This window comes from Chamaea fasciata, unplaced genomic scaffold (genome assembly GCF_029207755.1).
Source record: "Chamaea fasciata isolate MVZ Bird 193981 ecotype frontalis unplaced genomic scaffold, bChaFas1.0.hap1 SCAF_5, whole genome shotgun sequence".
Classification (NCBI taxonomy): Eukaryota; Metazoa; Chordata; class Aves; order Passeriformes; family Sylviidae; genus Chamaea; species Chamaea fasciata.
The window spans coordinates 33,565,416-33,588,774 of NW_027094090.1; the positions used below are offsets into that span (position 1 = coordinate 33,565,416).

Consider the following 23,359-nt stretch of genomic DNA (forward strand, 5'->3'; position numbering starts at 1 on the left):
GGGTATTTAGCCAAAGTGAGGAGTAACTTCTTCCATTTCATGAATTTAAAAAAAAAATACTCTTTAGTTGGTCAAATTCTGACATGCCTTACACTTACTGGAAGTAATGTGATTGGTTGTATCTGACAGCAGGTAAATTGGGTCTTGCAGACTTAAGTTTCCTACTGTTGTCAGTAAGGTACCTAAAGACAAAGTTAGGAGGAAGAGATTTATTTTAAAAGGGAAACTGCTGGGACAAAAGGCTCCTGAATTGGGAAAATGTGTATTTGGAACATCTAGTAGTATTAGATGTTCTAGCTCTGCCATGAATGTTTTTCTACACTACATTTGTTTTTCAAACTCTGTGGTGTGAAGCATTTGCTTTAATAGAGAATGCAGTTTGTCATACATGGATTTTGCAGCGGTCTCTCACTTTTCAGTTTTATTATGAAACCAAGTGGCAAGAATCTAGTAGGTTTGCTGTTGTATGTCTGCAGTGGTCATATTTTCCTAGTTTGTTTTCTTTCTCCCTTTCTTCATGTTAAACTTCAGGTTTTGGTTTGCTCTTTTTTTTTTTTTTGGTCAATGAAAAATTAAAACTGTAGGACTTGAATTCTGGTTTCCACTTAAAAAAGAGTGGTCATTTCTATCTCTGCCTGAGTGTGAAAGTAAGTAATATCATTATATATTTCTTAAACTTATACTACTGGTTTTAGCACTGCATTTCTCATTTTAAATAATTCATTGGAAATGAGGGCTGCTTTTTTAAAAATACTGTGTGAATGCTACTGCAGGCTTGACATTCTGTGTTTTGCAGTAGTACTAATGTGGCATTTTGCTGTGACAGCTGTATTACTTGATTTCTCAATTTCTTAAAGTTTTCATTAGTAAGATGTATATGAACTTCATTCAAGACTTGGAGAACCTTTTCTTTCCTGAACATTGTACATTATGATGTGCAAATGCTTTAGTTACAATACAGAAATGGTGGGTTTTGTCAACAGCTGTTTCTCTTCCATCTCTGTAGTACTGCCGCAACTGAATTTCAAACACTCAAATTGAACTCAGCTTTTGCAAGCTATATATGTGTATTATAAATCTGAATCTTCTACACAGTGTATTGTTCAGTGCAGCCTGGAAAACATCATGCTCTAGTTCTAATTTACTACTCATTTGCTCTCAGTTTTTCTTGTCCTGTTTGATTGCAGTATAAATCACTCCATGACATTCTGTCCTGTATGAAAAATCTGATTGGATTCTCTTCACCTGGAGATGCTTCAGTGTGTGATAGCTCAGGTGGTTTTTTGCTACCTGTAATACACAATCAAGACTGTAAACAGAAGAGTGGTCTCCAAAACTTCCTAGAAAGAAAACTGCTGTAGTAGCTAGTTATGTACCATCCTAGTTTGAGCATCTGATAACTACTTCAGCATATTGCAAATGTGGGCAGAATAACTTAATCTCTCAGCTGTGGCTTTTATCTGTATGTTGCTTAGAGTATGTACTTAGGACTCCCTGTTTTCTATTGAATAGGATGTATCAAAATCCATTCTGTCTCAGTCCTTTTAATGGCGGTTTTCCTAATTTTCCTGTTATGTTTGAAGTCTAGCAAAGATCTTTGAAGAACTGAAATTGCATACTTTGGTTCTAACAGAAGGGTGTGGAAATGGAGTGGCTGAAATGACAATGAGTTATTTGGGCTCTTGACAGTCAGCAGGCAAAGGCAATTTTCACATGCAAAGGCTCTTTCTATTTTGCACTCCTTGTGTTCGAATGACTGTTGTGGAAATAGTTCTGTTGTATAGGTCTTCTGCTTTTTGCACAGCTATTTCCTTCCCGAGGTAAGGAATTCTACATGTATGTGTCACTTTCTTCTTTTCTTGCAAGTATACATTAAGTGGAATTTAAGTTCGTGCTCCAGTTCTGAATGTAAAATGTTTGAATGTAGAATCTAAATACTCCTCAAGACTGCTGTGCCCTGAACAGACTCAGCATACAGAAAATCATAATGAATTCTTGGGTCGGAATCTTGTGAATAGATTTCAAGCTTGCAATTTTTTAACCATCTAAGATCTGGTAGTGCTTTGTAGCAGAGAACAGCACCTGAGCATGTGGAATTGGAGAAGAAAAACCCTTTTCAGAAGGGCCTGTTGGTGTATACAAGAGTATCCATTAATGATAGTGTGCATTTTAACTGTGGGACCTTTAGCTTGCATGAGATCTAATGTCTGCTATCTGTTAGCAGTGTGTTAAAGCATCACTGTGACATTTTGTCCAGTCCTTCAGGATGCAGCCTGTATTTTGACAGCTTGGTTTGTTTTTTTCTTTCGCTGGGTCAGAATAAATTCTGGTGCCATCCCTTTGAAATACTACCTATTGGAGACAGTTGAAGTATTTGTTAAAAAGAAAAGGGTAGGTAAGCTCATTGTAGGATGGACAAATGCCATGTTTTGAAAACAAAGTACAAGAGAATAGTCAATTAAGAAACAACCTTGATCATGTCAAGTGATTTAATTAAATCAGTGGAGAGAACCCCACAGTTCTAGTGTGATCAGTTTGCTTTTGAAAGAACAGATACAATTGTCCTATCACACCTTTGATAACTGGAGCTCTGAAGAAAACTAGGAAAGCAGGGCTGCAGTGTAGCTAAGCTAACAGTAGAAGCTAAAGTTCTTTGACAGCTCTGGAGATGAGATAAAGAGGTTCTCTGAAGTACCACATCTAGTGTGATATTTCATCCTGCAGCTTGGAAGATAACCTGTTACCTTTTGTGAGTGACACCCCTCCTCCCTGCCTCGAGAGAACATAATCCTTTCTCTAAACAAAAGCAAACAAAAAACCCCCAAACCACAATTATACTCTTGACTCTTGCAAGAAAACTGGATTTCATGCTGCTTTTAAAACTCTGTATCCATCCTATGTTTGTCTTCTATAGCTGAATTAACTATATGAAATCTCAATTCAACCATACTCTTCTCTTTGGTAAAATATTAATTTCAGTATCTTCTATATGTATTAAAGAACCTCATGTTGTGTGAAAGGGCATAATTTCAATATTTTCAAGTAATTTTTTTCTCTCTTTCTTGCCTTTGATAAGAAGAGTTAGTACTTAATAAATGGCAGTGATCTGTGGCTTAACATTGAAAAAACCTGGTTTTAAGAAGCATGGTTACCTATATTTGATGCTAGTCTTCAGCCTTAGCAGGTTCATCAAATTCACATCTAAAGGTTCTTTGGGCTGTCTAGTAACCCATGGTGATGGTACTTGGGAAATCCTTTAACAATAATATATTAAAAACTCAAGGGGCATAGAAAACTGTACTGCAATCTCTTCAATGTTCGTTCTGAAGCCAGTGCAAGAGAAACTTCTTCCATCATAGATAGTGATAAAGATGTTGACAAAAGCACATGTCTTTAGCTGCTGCTGCTCTTTGAATCTGGAATGATACAGTGATAGTCAGTTTAAGGTAGTGAAACAAAGTACATTATGAATGATATAAAAAGTAGCTTCCTTTTCTTGCAAGTGCTCAGTAATCCCTAAGAGGAATTCATGAAAGTCCTGAATTTTTCCCTGCCAGTGACTTACTGCACAAAGTTGTGCCTCTGCTTTCCTATTTCATCTCTACCTTTTTATCTTTGTCTTGTAAGCATTACTCCTTAGACCTGTGTAGAAGAAGGTGAGATGCTTAGTCAACCAGTGTGTAGCCTAGACTGTTGTCCTGCAAGAATGTCTGCTTATGCCCTTATCAAGAATATTTTGTGTGCTCCACACCAATGTAACTTTTCAAATAATCAGTACTGTATTCTGAACAGCTTTGTCACTGAAACTTCCTCTTTTGGGGGAGGGGAAGAATCAGTTGTTACAGATGTGTAATGAAGTTCAAGTGACATCATTTAAATATGGTATTTTCAGTTTTGCTGTGTAGGTACAGCATTAACTGTGTCTTCTCTAAGCTCTCTTTTTGGTGTCATTTCTGGTATACATATTAAGGCTTATTATTGTTCTAGCATTAATTTCACACCTCACTGATTTCCACAGTAATTTTTTCCCTTACACATGAAAAGCTCCATCTGAGTTGCAAAAATTACTTTTAATTTACCATGATTTTTAAAAGTTTTTTTGACAAAAGACAGAGTTCATCTTTATTTTCATATGCTGCACTGCCCTGGGCACACTTCTCTACCAGTAGGATGTTACATTAAGTTAGAAGCAATTTGGTCTTGTGCTGGTGGTCGGCTCTGGCTAAAGTTATCTCAGTAATCACCTGAGATCTTCCAGTCAAAAGGACATCAAAGTTATTAGAAGCTGGAACAGGCAAAGCTTGTTTTGTATAGGTAACTACGCCAAAGGGTGAATTCCCCATTTAGTTACTTTTGGATAGCTCAGTGGTGTAGCTGCTTCCATAAATATCAGTATGGATTTTTTTTTAGTTCATAAGCAGCTTGCAGAAATATTGATCCTCTGAGTCTAGGATCTCTGCAAATAAGCTCACCATTCTTTTTCCTTGTATTAAAACCATGTGCTGAGTAAACCTAGTTATAAACAATCAGCACATAATTTCCTCAACCCCACGCCTTTTCAGGTCCAGGTCCATGACTAGGCCACCCCAGATCACCTTCTCCAGTATGGTGTGGTGCCCCAGTGTACAATATGCTGGTGACATTTCACCCCACCCTTGATCTGCTGGAGCCAACCTCCATGAGTAAGGTAAGTCCATGTATTTTTCAATGTTGCTTAGTTCTGTAAAGTTTTTATTGTATACCCTATGTATAATTTTTAATAAGGGGCAAAAAACTTTACAAAACCATGTGCTATTGAAAAAGGACTTGTCCTTCAACTACAGGCAGCTCAGAGATAGATGCAGTGTCACCAGCATATTTAGAAATCTGTTCCCAAGAGAAAAACAGTTGTTACAGGTGTTGGTGACTTGCACTCTTTGTGCATGTGTATTCTTAATAAGAATGTTTATTAGTTATCTGGGGAGATTGCAGTAGGTTTGATGTTAGTATTGGAGGCTACCTTTTCTAATTTCTAGTTGGTAATTGAATTTTATTTATTTTGGGAATTTACAGAAGAAGTAGGTTTTCTATGCCATATCTCCAGGCAGTGCATTTTCCTCTTGGTTAGTGCTTGTCTTTCACAAGCAGTGTCTTCCACATGACTTAATTTTGTCTGTGTGACACAGTTTTTGTTTGGGTGGCACACAGAAGAGCAGCAGTGTTCATGTATTTTGCGTGTATTTTCAATATTTTGAAAGATCAGCAACAAGAAGCACAGACATCGCCCCGAAACAGAGACTTCTGGCCCTTGGAATATAACATCTTGAATATGTCATATTTTTCTAGTAGGGATTGCAAAGGAGAAGCATTAGCAGCAGTTCAGAACATAATTTTTTCTTTTTGAGATTTTTAATCTTATGTTTAAACTCTTGAATCTACTTATCTCAATCTTCAAAGTAAAACTTCCTTCAAGCCTTGAAAGCTGTTTTACTAGGCTATCTCCTTTCTTTTCTCTTGCTGCTTTGTTGGCCCTTCTCAAGGCATGGAGCTGCCGTATCTGAATCTGAAGTGCTCCTTGATTCCTTTTCTCATGGTACAGTCTTCTCTTGTGACTCCCACAAGTAGAACTTGTGAACTTTAGAGAAGTTAATATTTATTTTAGGATTTCAGAATGTATTTCATGGCACTGTTCAGCTTTGAGTTATTCTGGTTTTTTTGAATTTCATTTTTTTTCTTACATGTGTTTTCTCCTCTGGTATGTTTCCTTTCAGAGTTTTAGAAGCTTCCGATCATGTGTGATCATTTAGGGCTACAAAAGCTCTGTCCTTGTAGATTATTCTTGACATGTTTCTGTACGACAGATGCAATGCAACATCCATCTTAAGGTCTCCCTATTTACTAGACAGATGGGCAACAAATTGCTGCCAAAATGGAAGAAACGAAAATTCATCAGGCAGTTAGAACTGTATGGTTAACTTCCAGTTCCAAAAATTTACTCCAGGTGTTACATTTATCTGTCTTTGCATGGAGATGTGGTGCAAATCCTTTCTTTTCAAGTATATGATATTTTTAAAAATATCCTGGATTCTTTCCATGTGGCCTGGATATAAGAGAGCGCTGTAAGCGTAGAAGTTTTAAGTATAAAAAAATTCAGCTAAATATGTTATGTTTTCTTCAGTGTGGTAGAAGACTGTGAAACTTAATTTGCTTGAATTCTTTAGTGTATGAAGGAAGCTTTCTTCTGAGTAAAACTGGAAAGGTATTAATGTATCAAATTGACATTTCTTAACTCAGTGGTATTATGCCTGTCAATAATTAGTATTTTCATTTATTTTTCTTTTTAGCATTTCATCTAGATAGAAGAAATTCACCACCAAACAGTTTGACACCATGTCTAAAGATTCGCAATATGTTTGATCCAGTTATGTAAGTGAAATCAGTTATCCATCTGTATTTCTGCATTCTTTTGGAAGAGTCCCCTTTGAGAGGGGTTTGGAAGAAGTGAAGAAACACGAACATGTTAAAAAAAAACTAAACAGGTTGTAAAAAAAAAAAGTGTTTCTCTTAACATCAATGAGAAGACATAAAAAAATCTTAACTGTTTGTCTTCTGTCCTTCGTTGTATTGCTCTGTGTCTTTGGCTCAGTTCTTGAAGGATGTGGCATATAGTCAAACTATTTGGTGCAATGCCTGATCTTTCTCCATTAATTAAATTTGTAAATGTTCAATTGTGTCAACTGACAGAGGAGACTCATGTGGCCTGACAACAGACTGTAAGTTTTTAAAGTATTGTTAAATATTCTGGTGTATTTGGACTGCTACAGAGCTTGCACAGTTTGCATTTAAAAGTCTGAATTTAAATCACTTATTACTTTATGGCACTGTGACTGCCTAATTTTGAAGCAAATGGATTTTTGTAGTGAGAACAAATTAGTGCTGTGCACTGACTTCTAATGCTCATGTGATTCTCTTAATTCTGAAATATGTACCATGTATGAAAAGGTAACAAGCCTTGTTTCATGTACCGAGAGTTAAGGAAAAAGAATTAATTCTTTTGGTACTCTTTTAAATCTTCACGTGCTCCCGTATTCTGTCACATCCCCTTTGGGTCTGAACTAGATCATGGTAGGAGTTGGGAATGTACACATAGGTTATGCCAGATAATCCTGTCTAATCTTTGAAGTCTTTTTGTCCACTGTAAAGAGGACAGGGACTCCAATAACTTCTCTGGAGTAAATGATTCCTTAATGTGATTATACAAGGGAAAAATACAGATGCTGTGTCTTACAGGGTAAATGTGAGATGCTGCTTGGGACTAAAGAGTGTAAGAAGTTGAGTGGAAAATAAAACCTATTGATTAGGACAGGAAATAGGGGAGGACATTCGAGTATGGATACAAGCGTTTACAAAGTTTGGATGTATTTCTTCAGCCTTTTTTCTAGCCACACTTAATTACTTCAGTTCCTTGCCTTATTAACTGAAAAACCGTTAGTTAATTTAGCTGAAAACAGTGTTACCCCTAGCATAGCGAAGTACTCTAAAAACCTTTTCTCAGTGGCTTTAAGACTTAATGAGTGGTCAGAGACACCAGCTTCTGTGGCTTCTATAATAATTTTCAGGTTGCGGTAGCATGGGCAAGACTGGAATTTTAGGTGTTCTTGAAGCAAACTGATCCTCCTGTAGTAGGATTAATAAAACAAGAGATTTGCAGAAAACTTTAAGTGATATCAACATCCTTATTGTCCTTGCTTCAAAGAAGACTTTGTGAGCTTGATTGGTTAGTCTGAGTGGTACTGAAATAAGTCCATTCCCGAAGCTTCACTGTAGTATTTACTGGTATGTTGTATTGGCTACTTTCCTGTTTCAGAATGTTAGCAGTTCAAAATGTCTGCTCTTAATGGAACTAATTTCTGCAATGTTTTTTTTTGGCAGAACAATCTCTCTTTTTAGCCTATATCTTTTTTGTAAGCTTCAATGTTTTTCAGTACTGACCCAGTCCATGCCCAACAGGTGCATTAAAAAGCCCTCACATTTATTAGACTAGGAGTTGTTGTGTTTTAACACTTGTCTTTAGTGCCTGTGTCCAGTCAGCTATTTTGAACACTGGGACATCTAATACATTGATGTTTTGTAGACCTTTTCTTTTGGAAGTTTAGCTAGCTCCGTTACTGAACTACTGGATTATATTCATAGCAGGATACTTAATCCAGTTCCATATTTTATTCTCTAGTGCATCCTTCTTCTGTGAGCTGTCTTTCAGATGACTGTTGCTTAAGGAAATAGTTCTTATCGTACCCTTGGAGTTACCTCAAAGAAAACACAAACAGAAATCCAAAGCCCTCAGTGCAATACAAGCTGTAGTATTAATCTAGAGGAAGGAGGCTTATGTTCTTGTCCCAGACCTGTAAGAGATGAATACATTCACTCACCACCTAAAACACAGAATGTACCAGTGTCTGTGATTAGATCGTCAAGTATTGTTTTGATGTTTGCAGTGGGTGCAAGGTATGTTTTACAAAAGTAGTTTCAGATGCTCTTTAAATGACTGTATACTTAGAGTAATTACTGAATTCTTTTCAGCATAACACCAGTAGCTGTTAGAAGCAGCCCCCATGAAACAGGTCTTTTTTCTTGACTTGAGAATCACCTGGGAATATACCAGTTAATTTGTTTTTATTAATGTTAGCACAGCGAATAATCATCTTTCTACTGCCAAAAGTTAGGGAGGACTCATATCAAGGGAACAACTTGTCCAGCTTGTTCACTTGTACATTGTGACAAGTATGTCACAGCAGCAGACTTTGTTGTGTGTTCTAGACATGGCAGGAACGTGTTTTTTTAACTATTGGTGTAAGCATCACTTGAACAGCCCCATTTTAGGACAACACCCCACCCTCCCCAAAGAGAGGTTATTCCTTTTGATTTGTAGAGTTGAATTTTCTGAAGTGGACTATAGGAGCCAATTTACAGTGTATTCAGTAGGAAAAGTACTAAATCTGTCCCAGAGGCATTTACCAGAAAATTATGTCAAGTTACAGAGAAACTAGACTCAGTGGAGAAGTATGAAAATGTTGTGAATGTTTAAAAAATTATGTAATCCATTAAATCTTTCATTGTTTGCCTAGGGAAATAGGTGATCACTGGCACCTAGCAATTCAAGAAGCAATCTTAGAGAAATGTAGTGATAATGATGGAATTGTTCATATTGCCGTAGACAAAAATTCACGTGAGGTAAGTGTCTTTCCAGTAACATCTTAACACTTTGTTCATCCTTTTCAGCTGGACTTGCAAAAAACCCAAACCCCTCTCTCTCTTACTTAGGGCTGTGTATATGTCAAGTGTCTCTCCCCGGAGTATGCTGGAAAGGCTTTCAAGGCATTACATGGCTCTTGGTTTGATGGTAAGAAATGGGAGTTTATAACAAAACATGGGTAGAAATTACCCATGGGTGCCGTCAGAGTTTTTTTTAAATGGTGAAACGTTTTGTATCTTAAGTATTGAGCAGTAAAAAATAAAAAATAACTGGTAAACTAATTTTGATATAATGACACATTTGTGTTTTACATCCTGAAGCAAAATGCAATAATACTGAACTAGAAGGTTTCTCTTTTCCTGTTTCTTTGCCTCATAGGAAAGCTGGTAACAGTAAAATACCTGCGCCTAGATCGGTATCATCATCGTTTTCCCCAGGCTCTGACTTGTAACACTCCACTGAAGCCATCAAACAAACACATGAACTCTATGTCACATCTGCGTCTTCGGACAGGCACAACTAATTCTCAGGGAAGCTCCTGAGAAAACTTTCTACAACTGCTAGGACTGTTACTTGCAACAGGAATGTTCCTGTTCAGCTGCCGTCTTCCTTTTTTAGTGCTTTTTGTATGTAATACTTTAATGAATTAAATAAAAGTTTGAACGTTCCAGAAGTCTTGTTTCCAAAGGGACTTAGCAATGAGGCAGTAATACTGAGCTGACAAAAAAGAAAAAAAGTTGCTTCACAAAGTTTTCCGGGGCTATAGTAAACCGATGCATTTAAGTTTTGCATGAGGAATACCAATTTCATTATACATTTGCAGATGTGGTGACGTATTTTTGCACCAAGAAGTGTTTTTGATAATACAAAAGCATGGAGAAAAGAAGACTTCCTGTATTTCCATAGTTTCCTGTGAAATAATCTTGTGGGTATTTTGTAACAAGCAACCTACAGTTCCCGATGGGTAAATAAGTTAAAAAAAATTCAGTCAATATTAGTTTTTTGTTGCTATATAAGAATCTTTCTGCAGCTGGGATATGGGGAAGGTGAATTTGGCATTAGTGGTTGCATATCAGTGTGAGGGAAGATGAACTGATTGTGGATGTACTGGGTTTTGTATATAAGTGTAAATGCTGGTGGCGGCAAAAAGGGTTGTGTTCTGTGAGGATGTCTGCATCAAAGCAGCAAATAAGCTTCCTATTTTATTCCAAACCTATTGTTTTATATGGTTTTGGCTGTACCAGGACAAGAGGCCAAATACCTAAAAGTGTTGGATACAGGTTAAATATCTTTTATAGGTTTTATATAAAATACCTGACTGATTTTGTGTGAAAGGTCTGATACCAATTGTAATGAATTCAAATTTGTGAGCAATAAAGAAGCAATTGGCAGATACTGGAAAAATATTTTGTGAAAAGCTGTATTTATTATTTCAAGTGTCAGGGCTGTGACAAAATACCATTGGATTAAGTGACATTCCCAGTACATTTTAACATGTTTTAATGAACCATTTATCTGTTAAAAGTTTAAAAGGTACATACTTCCTTGCAACAATTTTGGCTCATACAAACTAGTGCAGCTGACAGTAAATGTTGTGATTCCAAGCTTGTAAATTTACTAATGTTTACCTACAAGTACGAAATTGTTGCTGAGAAGCTTAGTTGCACATCTAAGATAATTGGCTTTACTAATCCCCACTCCTACAACAATTTTACCTAGTTATCCAGCTGAACATCCTGTAGGAGATGCAACTGGAAGCACTCCAGTCCCACAAACTTTACTGAAACTCACTTTACTTTGTAGATATGATGGATCTGCAGCATGAACTTGCACAAATAATGCACGTTTTTCTTACGGTTAAGTAAACATGATGCACACTATTCTGCAACAGGAAATCCTATTGTGCCTTACCTTTGTGCTTTTGTGGGCACCATGTTTATTATTGGAGAGTTTGTTAACCGAAAAATTTTAAATCCTCGGTTTTATGTCTCAGATGCTAATGAATGAGTATATATAATATATAATCAGCCATGCAGAATTCTACTTACCAAGGACAAGTACATATTTTTGATGGGTAAGTGGATTGTGCCAGGTCTGGTAGATTTTTGATGAGTTTTATTATATACATATATGTATATGTATAATATACATGTATATGTATTATATATATGTATATAAACTAATTTTGTTGTATTTGATGTGCATCATAGTGGTTTGTTAACCTGACCTTAGTGACCCCATCTTGTGACCTGTTGCAAGAGTGAATGTAAAAATAGCTGTGGCATTTTAAAAGGTCGCCTCGATGCAAATGCATCTACCTTGCTTCTAAGATATATTTCTTGTAAACACTGTACATTTTAATTGTAATATGTACTATTATGCAGCTTATTTTACATTAAACTGTTAAGTTGACTGATATCCCTTCCTGCAAGACAGGGGAATATGTATAATATCTGAACATTTGAAAAAAATCAGATGTTTGTTGTAACTTGTCACCCTTTCCTGTAAAAACAAACCAAACCAGACTCAAATTAAACGTTTATTAGGGGTTTTTATATGTGTCTCACCTTCTAGATATTTGGGTGTCTCTGACTCAAATGCTTTTCTCATCTGGGGGCAGAGGGGGAGATTAATCTGTTACAGCCACCTAACTAATTTTTAGTATTTGTTAGGATGTGAACAGGTGCTGCCGTGCGCTGACATACACAGCCGCGTTAACTGTCAGCTCGACTTTTGTCCTGATTTTGTGCACAGCGAGTGCAGAGACATTACCTTGATTCCCAAGTCGTGGACGTGCCCTGTTGTCTCCTCTGTTAAAGGACAGGTGTGAAGAGCCTTAACCCTGTGCTTTCAGCTTCTGTCTTGTATTTTGAGATACAAAGAGTCATCAAAGGGATTTTGATAGACTAACAGAAGAGATTGGCTTATTTTCCTGTCATTATCTTACACTGGTTTAGAATTGTTTCAGTGACAGGTTGAAGGTTGAGGGGGTGGGAGGAACAAGGAAGGGTGCGTAAGTCCATTAATTACGTTCATTTGCACCGCATACAAATACGTGTCCCGTGGGGAAGGGGAGCAGGAGGTGGAAGAAGTTCGATGTCGTTCAGTTCCCTCCTTTTTGGAAGCTAGATACATTGTGCATCGAGCACAGCCGTAGTTTCCCGGCCGGTGCTAAAGTCAGGAGCTGGCTCCTGCTGGAGCTCCGCGTGGGAGCCGTGGCGCAGACACCCGGCCGGCGCCGCGCAGGCAGCTCAGGGTCACGGCAGGGCTGCCTCCACTGGGCCGGAGCGCTCCGGCCGGGGCTCTCCTTGGAACCGCCGGAACGTCTCTTTGAAGGGGCCAGGAGCCGCTTCGTCGGCCTGCCCGAAGCGCACCTTTTAACCCTTTAGGACAGGGCACTTCGGCCGCGCCGCGGCGGCGGGACGGGACCGGGTCCCGGGCCGCCTCCCCGCGCTGCCGGGTCACGCCGGGCGTGCGGCGGGAGTCTCCCGGCTCCATGTTCATATTTGGCGTTGGCCGCCGGTGCCCAGGAATTTCCCGTCATGCTCCCCGGGCGGCGGGCCCGTCACTGCGCTCCCGCGGGGCGGGGGGGCCGGGGCCGCTCGTTCGCTCCCTCGGGCCGCTCCCATGCGCGCTGCGCCGCCGCCGCTGCTCCCCGCGCTCTGCCTGGCGCTGGCGGCCGCCGCAGGAGCCGCAGGTAGGAACCGCAGGTAGGAGCTGCGCCCGGCTCCCCGCCTCCACACCGGCCCCCGCTGCCGAGCCGCGGGGAGGGCGGGCCGGGGGCTGCGGCGGGGGCGAGGGGAGGAGCGGCCCCGTCGGCGCGGGGGGCCGGGCCGGGCCGCACCTGCCGGGGCTGCGGCGGGAGCGGAGGGGAGCGGGTCGGCGCTGAGGGGGACCCCGCGGGCCTTGCTGGCGGCCGAGAGCGGGGCTGGGGTCGGGGGTCGCTCGGGTCGGTCCTCGTGTCACGGAGCGAGTCCCTGACGGCACTCGTCGCCCCCGCATCCCGGCCGCATCCCGGCCGCATCCTGGCTGTGCCGTTCCCGTGGCCGCCGCAGCGCCTGGACCCTGGCGCGGCGCAGCCCCTGGCTCCGGGTGTCCTGCGCTGTAGCTGGAACTCCTGACTCAAACGGGGGGCACAGCGGAATAGCTGGCTCGGGGAAGCAGCGCTTGACCAAGTGCGTAATGAGTTCAGTTCAGCCGCGATCCCCAGCTCGGTAAACTGCAGCGCCGGGTCAAAAAAGGGGCTTAAACTTCACAAATGAGCTCAGAATTTGGTTGTGTTTTTCTAAGGAAGCTCAGTGCGTTCGCTGACTAGGTTTGTTTGGTGTTATTCTTCTGACAGATACAGTCGATGCAAAGGATAAAGTATAACTTAGTTTCTTACTGTCCCCTGCCGAAGTTGTACTCGGTGCATCATAATACTCCTGGAAACAGAAATGGGACTTAATTAAGCTTCCTGTAGTATTTGACAAATTAGCCATAAAAGTTGTCTTTCCTGCTCGAGCTGAATTTTCAGTCGTCACCCTCTTAGCACAAAGACTGTCTGAAAATGCAGTGATCTTAAAACAAGCATAGCTGTGTACCAAAAATGCCAAATCTAACCGTAGTTATCTACAGGTAAGGCTGGATGTCAACTGTTACCTGGTGATAAATGCTGTAAGGTAGTCTCTATAAGTGTTCTGATCCTAAACACATCATTTAGGAAAGTATAGAGCCTTACATTATAAATGTCATGCTTTTAGCTCTTTCTCTGTTGTTACTATCTGGACAAATAGAAGTCAGAATGAGAAATCTGCAATAGCCAGGCACTTTGCCTTACTGATACAGCTTGCTTATGGCAAGTCACCTGTAACTGGAACAGCCATCTCCACTCCCATTATGGCACAGTGCCACTCATCTGAATCCAGAAGTTAATGCTTAGAATTTGTGCTGCTTATGTTCTTGTCCTTGCTGAGTAGACACGAGTGCTTTCTGTCTTACTTGCTGATGATTCCCAACTTTTTGTTACGTTGCTGCGTGCCTTTGCAGTTCGTCACGAATCTTTGTCTGCCAAATTTGGTTGGTAACAGTGCCCTTTGAGTCTGATTCTGGGAGTAGTTTCCATGTGGCTTGTCATCTTAATCAGACGTTTGCTCATAGTTTCTAAAAGAATCGCCCGCCTCGCTTTAGACATGGCTTATTTTAGAACAGTATTTCTGAACTGTCTTTTAAAATTTATGTAGGGAATTAAGTATGGTTAGCATCTTAACCAGAGTTGCTAAATAATCCTAGAATTCTGAGATTAAAAAAGGATTTTTTTTTTTTAAAAGTTCTGCATTGCTTTGTTAAAACCAGTGAAATTAGTGGAGTTAAACAATATATAGTTCGGTCCAGAATGTGGCCGGTTGGTCCTTTTCCCGTCTGATGTACCTTGGATCTTAGTAATACACATTTGGAGAGATCTTTTAGGAGGAAAAAACAATTCTATTTTTCTTCCAAAAGCGCAATCTTTAAAAATAGTGCCTTTGGAGATGGGCTAATGTTTCTATATTTGGTAGCAAATCCATATAAAGCAGTTGATCCTAGACAAAAATAAAGTCTTTTGACTGAATGACCTTGCTCATTTTTCCAAGTCGTAGCAGTTACACGGTCTCGCAGGGATTAGTTAATTCAAATGTTTATGTCAGTACATACTGCAAGAATTTCTTATTTTTTGTTTGTACATCCCATAAGAATCCCCTACAGCTGTTCGGTAAGGGCCAGCTTGCATGTGAGGGAGGTATTTGGTCCTTTGCCCTGTTATTTATGAAGGTATGGGAAGATCTTGTTTACCTACTCATGTTTTGTCAGCTTTGTAAGCTGATCCTTGTTTCTGTATCATTGGAGATCCAGTCTGTTTATAACATTAGAAATGCTAGAAAACAGAATTTCTCTGTTCGGTGGATTGTTAACGGTTCTTTTGTTACTTATTTTAAAAGATGGGGTAATAAGAGTCAGTTGGGGGAGAGAAGAGAACACTCTGTTAAGGATTTAATCTTCTCAGACAGAAGGTTAAGAAGTCTGCCTGTCTGCATCTGACTGGCATTGCTACAAGCCAGCAATGCAGTAAAGCCATCCAATTTGGAGATAGCTTTGTTGAGCCGCATAATTCAAGGGAGTGTGTCCTCATTACAGAGCAACTCTTAAGCTACGTGCAGCATTATATTAGTCATAGGTAGGGAATATGATCCTCTTTCCCCCTTTCTATTATTTTTGTTTTTTGTTAAAAGCTGCAGTTTGCGCAAGACCTCGGCTATGTATGAACTGAAGTTATGGAGGCTTTAACTGATAGGAAACTGAAATAAACATTGGCCTAATTATAGCTGGGTCTAGCCCTTGGTTAAGGGTTCCCTAGCCAAAAGACCCCCACAAAAATGGACCCTCAAATTCCTGGTGCGTTTATAATGTTGTAATTAGGAATTACAGTCAAATGAAGTCAGGTGTGCATTTATCTTCCCCTGAGCAACTCTTAAGTTGGTATGCTTATTTTGGAACAAACTACCAGGCTAGTCAGAAATAGGGTGTTTCTTGCTTGGGAGTAACCGTGTCCATACATGGTGTTATTTCAAGGTTACTTTCTATACACAAGAGAGAGGTCTTTTAAACAGAACAACAAAAAACCTGAGAGCTTTTGGGTGTTTTTTTTGTTGTTGTTGTTGTTGTTGTGTTTTTGGGGTTTTTTTGTGTCTGATAGAGTGAGAAGTGGCTACAAGTTAGCTTTCCCTTCCCTTACTTACCTTGCTTTGGTAGGATTTATTGTTATATTTTCAGAGGCTTCATTTCCCTCAGAAGGATCTTTGGTTCTCAGTGAGCTATTAATATGTACCAGCTTAAAACAAAACAAAAAAACAACACAAAACTAAAGATTTAAGTCCTCTGTGGCAATTTGTGAATGTATAACCAAGTAGCAGTGTTTTTAAATTAATTTTCAACTAACCACTTAAAAAAAGGAAGGAAACACATATTGCAATATTAACTTCTACCAGAAGCTGAAGAATGTCACTGTGTATTTTAACAGGGATTTCTGTGTCTTTAGTCTGTGAAGATGCTGATCTGTATTTTTTGCATGAAAATAGGGTAGAAGAATTTTTTGGGAACCCCATTTATTGTAAGGTAATTGGAAATTATAATTTATCTGCTTAGGTCCAGCCTCCAGGTTCTCATTTAGCAACCTCGATTCAGCATTATCTGAAAACCACACAATCTAGCAACTGGAACTGGGAATAAAGAGGCTTTTTGCAATAAGGGCTTTAAGATCTGAGGACTTGAACGATACTAGCCCAGAACAGGCAAGAAACAATACTTACACTTATAAGGTGCTAACACAGTTTTGCTGTCCTTACAGACTTAAATTATAGTTTAGCATTGTTTTGTAAAATAATTAATAGCATAAATACTTCTTTATTTCCAGAAAGTTTTGGATTTAAACATGATTCAGCTTTTGAGTGTTGCACAGACAAAGTCTAAGGACGGGACTTCTCCAGAGATCCCCTGTTTGCTTTTTCCTTTCAGTGGCATATGAACATCAGGATTGATGGTTTCTTTGAACTGTGGGCAGCAGCATAGCAAAATGTACATAGCGTGCTAACACATTGTTTTGTTGGGAAGCGTTACCTCATCCAAGAAATTTTAAGAGTAATGTCGTGCATGGCATTTGGAAGTATTTCCCCACGGGTCTCTTTAACTCTGTGTTCTTCCAAAAGGGGACAACGCCTTTGTGCTTCACCTGACGGAAAACAAATCCCTATTGCCGGGGAATAACAATAGTGCTGATGGAATAGAGCTGCCAAATGCCACCACTTTCACTCTCACCACACAATGAAAATGGAAAAAAAAATTCAACACATGGAACCTTAGCAGCTTCCTGGGGAAATGATCTGTGCCAGTCGTTGCCAAAAGGAAACAGCCCACAAAGTGTTCCTTCTGGCTGAGGGATTGCCCTGTTCTTGTTTCTCTCGGTTCCCCAGTGCGTAGTTCTCAGGGAAATCTGCAGGAAATCTGCTGTTCCAGCTGCCTGCACAGAGAGTGGAGGTGATTTTAACAACTTCGAGGACCTTCAAGGTGGATTGGTGGGTGGGAGCTGCATGGATGTCTCTCATTTCATGCAGCACAGTGAGTCTGGCCCTGGCTTTCTTGCAGCTGGTTCAAGAACAAGCATTGGCTTGATATAAAGCTGCTAGTTGGCTAAGAAAAATGGTTGAATATACAAGCAGGCTTTGCCACCTGGGTCAGATTGTCACCATCCTGCTGCTGGGAGGAAGCTTAATATTAAACAAAACCAACGCAGATCCATCCTAATGTGTCCTGGTAATGAACTGTCAGAGCTTTCAGTTCAAGTTGAATTTGTACTAATGAGTGATTCAGTAGTGCACTGATGCAGTCTGCACAATGCTCAAATCCAGGCTTGCAGGTCAGATTGGCTGGGCTTCCACTCCTGCACACCAATATCACTGTCAGTAGCCATAGCACAAGTGCGAGGGAGAGATGGGAATAAGACAGGAGCAGATGCTTTGGCTGCCAGCTCAGGGACAGGTGGAAAAGTAGAGGTGAATCAGTCAACTGTGTGAAATTACAGCCCTGAGATGCAAATTCAGAAACTCCACAAATAAAAGATTTGGGTTTTCTATAGCATTATCATCTCTGCTTTTGAATGGCTGCAGAAAAGGAAAATCAGCCCACTTGGTCAATACTTTAACATTTAACTGCTATATACTTTTAGACGGTATCTTATTTTTTTTTTCTTTTCTTTTTTTTCCCCCAGAATTAAAATAATTGCTTCATCAGATCTTGTGTGTACGTGGTGGAAAAATACACTGTGCTGAAAGCACACCTCTTAACATCTCTTTTCATGACAAAAACCAAATTGTCTGTGTACATGCTTGTTCTGTGTACTCTTGCTTTTACTTAAAGGCAAGCTCACGAAAGGGACAAGATCTTATAGCAAATTAGCAGCTCACTGGGGAAAGGATCCACCATATGCTCCTGGTAGCTAAACTGCTACCTGGCATCCCTCATCCAAAAACACAAGGCGGCTTTGCTACTTGCCTCTGAACTTGAGAGAGGTGCTGGTTTGTACCAATTTATTCTGGCAGTTGTTGAACCATTCTGGGAAGGATTACAGTAGATATTTTGTAAGACTCTAGGCTCTTCCTGAGAAGTCTTAAAATGTGAAATATGGTAGCTGTCTGGGGAAAAACAAGCCCTTTATGTTGCTCAGTTCCATACAAATTACAGACCAGTACATTTTGCTCTAATGAGAGTCAAGTAGTAACTGTAGCAGTAATAAGGACAGTGTAATAGCTGAGTGATGTAATGCTATTTAAGATGAGATGAAGATTTTCAGAGCATTATCCCATTTCCACAATCACTCTTGTAGACTAAACAAGCCAAGTGCTTAAATTTTTTTTGCTGGGATTTGGCTTTCTGAACCACTCTATTTGTTTTTACTTCTCCTCTGGGCTTTCCTCAACTGTCTCTGTCCTACACCCCAAACCAGAAGCATATTCCAACTGATACCTCACTGCTACTGAGCAGACCAGAGTTCCCCCCCAGTCCCTCCTGTTATGTATTATGTCCCTCTTTTTAATAAACTCCAGATTGTTATCTGCCTTTTTTTTTTTTTTAAATAGTTTCACAATGTTGGTGCAATTTATTGTCACTGTAACTTTGACATCCTTTTCTGCTGTACTGCTGCTAGTCTGGCATTATTACTTTTGATTGTTTTGTGCATTTGAAGATTTCCTCTAAAGTCCAAATGTGATTATTTGTACTTGGCTGTATTGAATTTTATTTTGCTGGTTTTTGACCATTTCTCCAATCTATTAAGACCATCTTGAGTTCTGCTCAGCTCTTCGGGGTGTTTCACGCTCCTTGCAGGTTGGTGTCTCTGCAGTTTTAGTAGGACTACTTGCTGGGTTTTGGCCCTGGTCAGTAGGAGAAGCACTGAGTGAGTGTGTTTATTCAAGCAGCTCTGCACCTGGGATATCGGACCTTGATCCAAAAGAAAAGTGCTTTTCCAGTTTGCTTTGTCTTAAAGTATTTTATATTTGAGGTCTGTTTGATTTGCTGCTTTTCTTCTGCCTGTAGAGTACAAGGAAAGAAGGAAAGTATGTTAGTTAAGGGGTTAGATTTTGGAAAGACCACCATGGTGGCTTTCTGATTTTCATTGCCTGTTTATGGATTGTTTAGCCTTTTGTTTCAAAGGTTTTCTGTGTGTTGAAGATAGAGTTATGGCTGTGTAATTCACCAGTCAGTCTTTTCTTCCTTTTAAAAGTGGTTATTACTGTCTTTCTCTTGAGATTTTGTAAAGGCAAAAACCTTTCAAAAATCCTCCAAGGTAAATGCTCTTTTCTGAAAAATTTCCCCTCTTCGTTTCCCAAACATTTAGGATAAGTTTCCTGATCTGTCAGGAGAGGAAGAGCAACCTCAGGGAAAGGTTTCAGGCACACAGGACAGGTCCATCATCCTGAAATACAGTGATCAACATTAGTAAGCCTAATTTCTGATAGTATCATATTTATCCAGCTAAAGTACCTGAGGTGCAGTTCCTAAGAATGACATGGAAAACTTGATAGACTTTGATAAAGATTTCTCTTTAAAAAAATAAAATAAAAAAGAAAAAGTAGCTTTGGCAGCTCCAGTGACAATTCTTGTGCAGAGCAAGGTCTGCACAACAGATTTCAAATTTGAAAGTAGTCACTGCAACTACTTCAGGCAATTGCCTCTGCTGTTACTTAAACAGTCCTATTTCCAACCTGAAATCTGATGTGTTGGTTTTATTTTCTTTGTATTGGGTTACCAAGCATGAAAATTGCAGATAGCCTCAACTGATTATAGGTTACGGTTTATTGATTTTCAAACATATAGATAACTGTAAGAGAATGTGAATCTTTCTGTACATACATGCATACCAAGGCTATAAAGATAATATACTGAGCAGATGTATCAGAATTCGAATCAGTAATTATTATTTCAAAAATACTTCAGGTGGACAAGGAGTTGGCATGTCCTTCATTGTTTTATCCTGATCGGGGATGCTGAAGGCCCTCACTGAGATGTGCTGAAGTGCACTACAGGAGAAGGGCCCTGTGCTGGGGTTGGAGGATGCTCTGGGGGCATGGCTGAGTGCTGAGGAATTTCTAATGTCTCACAGTGGTGTGAAATATCAGGACCAAGAGGGAAAAGAGGGGCCCTGATAGCTTAAGTGCAGGATTTTCTTTTTTTAGAGCATGAGTCCAAGTAGGACAGAAACAAACTGCATTTTGGGGCAATGCTTAATGAAGTTCCTGACAGCAGGCTGTGGCGGGGGGGCTGCCTGCGGGTGCCTGCTGCTGCCTCTGCTGAAGGAAGTGGAACAGATGTCACTTTTAGGGACAGATTATGCAAAGAAAACGTCAACGTTTATCTTAGAATATTGATCCAGAGGAAAGCTAAATTACAAAGCCTTGAAAGTACCTGAAGGTTGAGGGCAGAGGAGATCAAAGTTGGTGGCTGTTTTGTTGCCCTGTGACCGGTGCCACCCCAGCTGCACCAGCACTGCCTTGGGGGCTCCATGCACGCCTGTGTGGCTGCTGCCAGGCCTGGAACTGCTGTAAGCCTGCTTTAATAGAACAGGAGAAAATATTTATGGGGTTTTCTTCCAAAGGTAAGTGCTTTTCGCCCTGAGGTTTTGCATGGTTATTGCAAGTCCAGCTGGAGGGGTATAGGGTGAGTATTTCTGCCTTTTGAATGCATTTAGGGCTGGGAAATGTAGATTAACAAAAATTTAAAGTTTAATAAATATTTTCAATCAGTTAAAAGAGGTGGAATAGACACCTTTGTGTTTTGGAGACTTCAAAGAGAATTGAAGAGAAGGGAAATAATTTAAGCAAGTTCTGCTAGAATCAATGCTTCTTTTGTTCAAGATTTGAAAAATACCTTTAGGATGCCTAAAGGCGCAGATCCTTGTGCTGCACAGACAATGTAAATACATTTAGCTAATTTAAAAATTAAAATGCTATGTTTGTGGATTTATAAACTGCACTGGAATGAAAATCACAATTTTGATCACAGATTCCACATACCATTTTTCATTGAAAAAGTTTGTCTTTGGAAGGTATTCACAGGCTGGAGCACCTCTTCTATGAGGACAGGCTGAGAGAGCTGGAGTGGTTCAGCCTGGAGAACAGGAGGCTCTGGAGAGATCTCAGAGCCCCTTCTAGTACCTGATGGGGCCGCGAGGGAGCTGGAGAGGAACTTGTTACAGGGGTCTGGAGTGACTTCAAACTGAAAGAGAGTAGATTTAGGTTAGATATTAGAGAGAAATTCTTGACTGTGAGGCTGATGAGGCACTGGAACATGTTGCTCAGAGTAGTTGTGTTTGCCCCACCCCTGGAAGTGCTTGAGGCCAGACTGGATAGGCCTTTGAGCAACCTGGTCTAGTGGAAGGTGCTCCTGCCCATGGCAGAGGAGTTGGAACCAGATGATCTTTAAAGTCCCTTGAACCCAACTCATTCTATTATTCTGTGGTTCTATGATATTTTCTCTTGTAAGAAGGAGAGTCTTGAATAATGTTTTTATCCCTGTAATTACCTAAATACAGGTAGATGCACATATAATCCTGGTTATTAAATGGCAGAAAATTTAGGTAGTGGTTTAAAATCAAGTGATCTTTTTATTTGAATCAAATTTATTGCTGTTAGGACAGAAATACTTTCCCTTGCTCTCTCACTTTTCAGTCATCGACATTCAGCATTCACTCAAAGCTTAAGTTAGATAGACTCTTTCCTTACTTGCTATTGTGTCTTCTCACTGGTATTCATAAAAATAAAAAGTACAACCTTGACAAGAGAAGACTTTGGAGTTTCTGTTTTACTTGATGGTATTTTATTTTGTTATGTATTAGATGTTTGAGTTTTTTTCAGGTGCATAAACGTTCTTTGGTGTTTGGATGATAAATATTCTGATTGCAGTGTATAAGGCATTCTTTTATGGTTTTGTTTGTTTGTTTGTTTTTGAGTTTTTTGTGTTTTTTTTTAAAAATTGTTCAATGTCAGACCTTCTATGTGCTGTAATTTTTAAAAAATATTTTTGGATAAAAGGCTGAGGTTTTCTTGTGTATTCATAAGGGTGCTCTGCATACCATCGTGACACAATCTGTGTGATCAAAGGTACATTTTTAAAGGATGCCTTTGTTCTGTTGACATATGCGTAGACCGGTGTGTGCTGAGGACGTTGTTTGAAGGACAACTCACGGGGCTGTGCGGTGTGTGATTGTGTCAAAGGGAGCTGGCACCGCTCGGTGGTGAGGAGCGGTATTGGTTTGTAGAGAAAGCCACGTGGAAAATTTCCATGTAAGGGAGACTGCTGGGGAGAGATTGGCAGCTATGATGTCTTTAACTCGAAGTGCTTTTCTAGCAGCTGGGATGATAAAAAAAGAAACCACCACCTGAATTGCTCTAGTTATACTACCTGACGGAGAGATCATAACTAAATTTTATAAACCCTTTACTTAAAAACATTTTTTACAAAATACATGATACTCAGGTCTGGTTCAGAGTCTGATCTAAAGCTTATATTTTCTCAGGTAGGAAATAATACAAATACAGGGAGATAATTCAGCTTTCAAATGTTTTGTGCTGAAGAATGCAGAATGAATGAAATGACACAAACAAGACGTGTCTTTTGCACAGGAAGTTTATTTTTCTAGCAGGGTGTATGGCATCTATAGGCACATTATGTGCCTATACATGTAGACAGATATTAGTACTTTTTCAATTAAAAGAGTTTTAAATATCTTAAAAATCTTCTGGCAATAGACCTACTGATTGTTTGTTGGTAATTTCCTATATACATTGTAATAAATTCATGGCATCCATTGAGAACGCCTTAGTTTCCTGCTGTGGCAGGGAGTGTTGGGAATTTTTATTCCCTGGTACAGATTTTACTCTGAGAACTCATTAAACTGGAGGGCAAAACCCTGTCTGGAATCACAACTCTTTCGGCTCCGATGTGTTCAGGGACTTTATCCCCTTCAGTGGACTATAAGTGTCATTTCTACATTTCCTTACAGTGCCTCATAAAAGACAGTCATCAAATTTACGTGGTGTGTGATGTTTGAGAATCCAGCTT

The 23,359-nt window shown here is 39.8% G+C and overlaps 2 protein-coding genes across 4 annotated transcripts in view; both read left to right on the plus strand.

Annotated features, from left to right (window-relative positions):
- Positions 1-10,636, plus strand: part of LEMD3 (LEM domain containing 3) — a 42,358-nt gene extending 31,722 nt beyond the window's left edge. The window contains exons 10-13 of one of the 2 annotated variants that reach the window (XM_066183193.1): positions 6,324-6,405; positions 9,105-9,210; positions 9,301-9,379; positions 9,611-10,636. In XM_066183193.1, coding sequence (XP_066039290.1) covers positions 6,324-6,405; positions 9,105-9,210; positions 9,301-9,379; positions 9,611-9,774 — 431 coding nt within the window. In that variant the 3' untranslated portion in view covers positions 9,775-10,636. Of the gene's footprint in view, positions 1-4,562; positions 4,688-6,323; positions 6,406-9,104; positions 9,211-9,300; positions 9,380-9,610 lie in introns of those variants that run through there. The other variant, XR_010720797.1, reaches the window with a different exon arrangement.
- Positions 10,637-12,728: 2,092 nt separating this feature from the next.
- Positions 12,729-23,359, plus strand: part of MSRB3 (methionine sulfoxide reductase B3) — an 81,238-nt gene continuing 70,607 nt past the window's right edge. For both annotated transcript variants that reach the window (XM_066183194.1, XM_066183195.1), the window contains exon 1: positions 12,729-12,929. In XM_066183194.1, coding sequence (XP_066039291.1) covers positions 12,729-12,929 — 201 coding nt within the window. The remainder of the gene's footprint in view (positions 12,930-23,359) is intronic.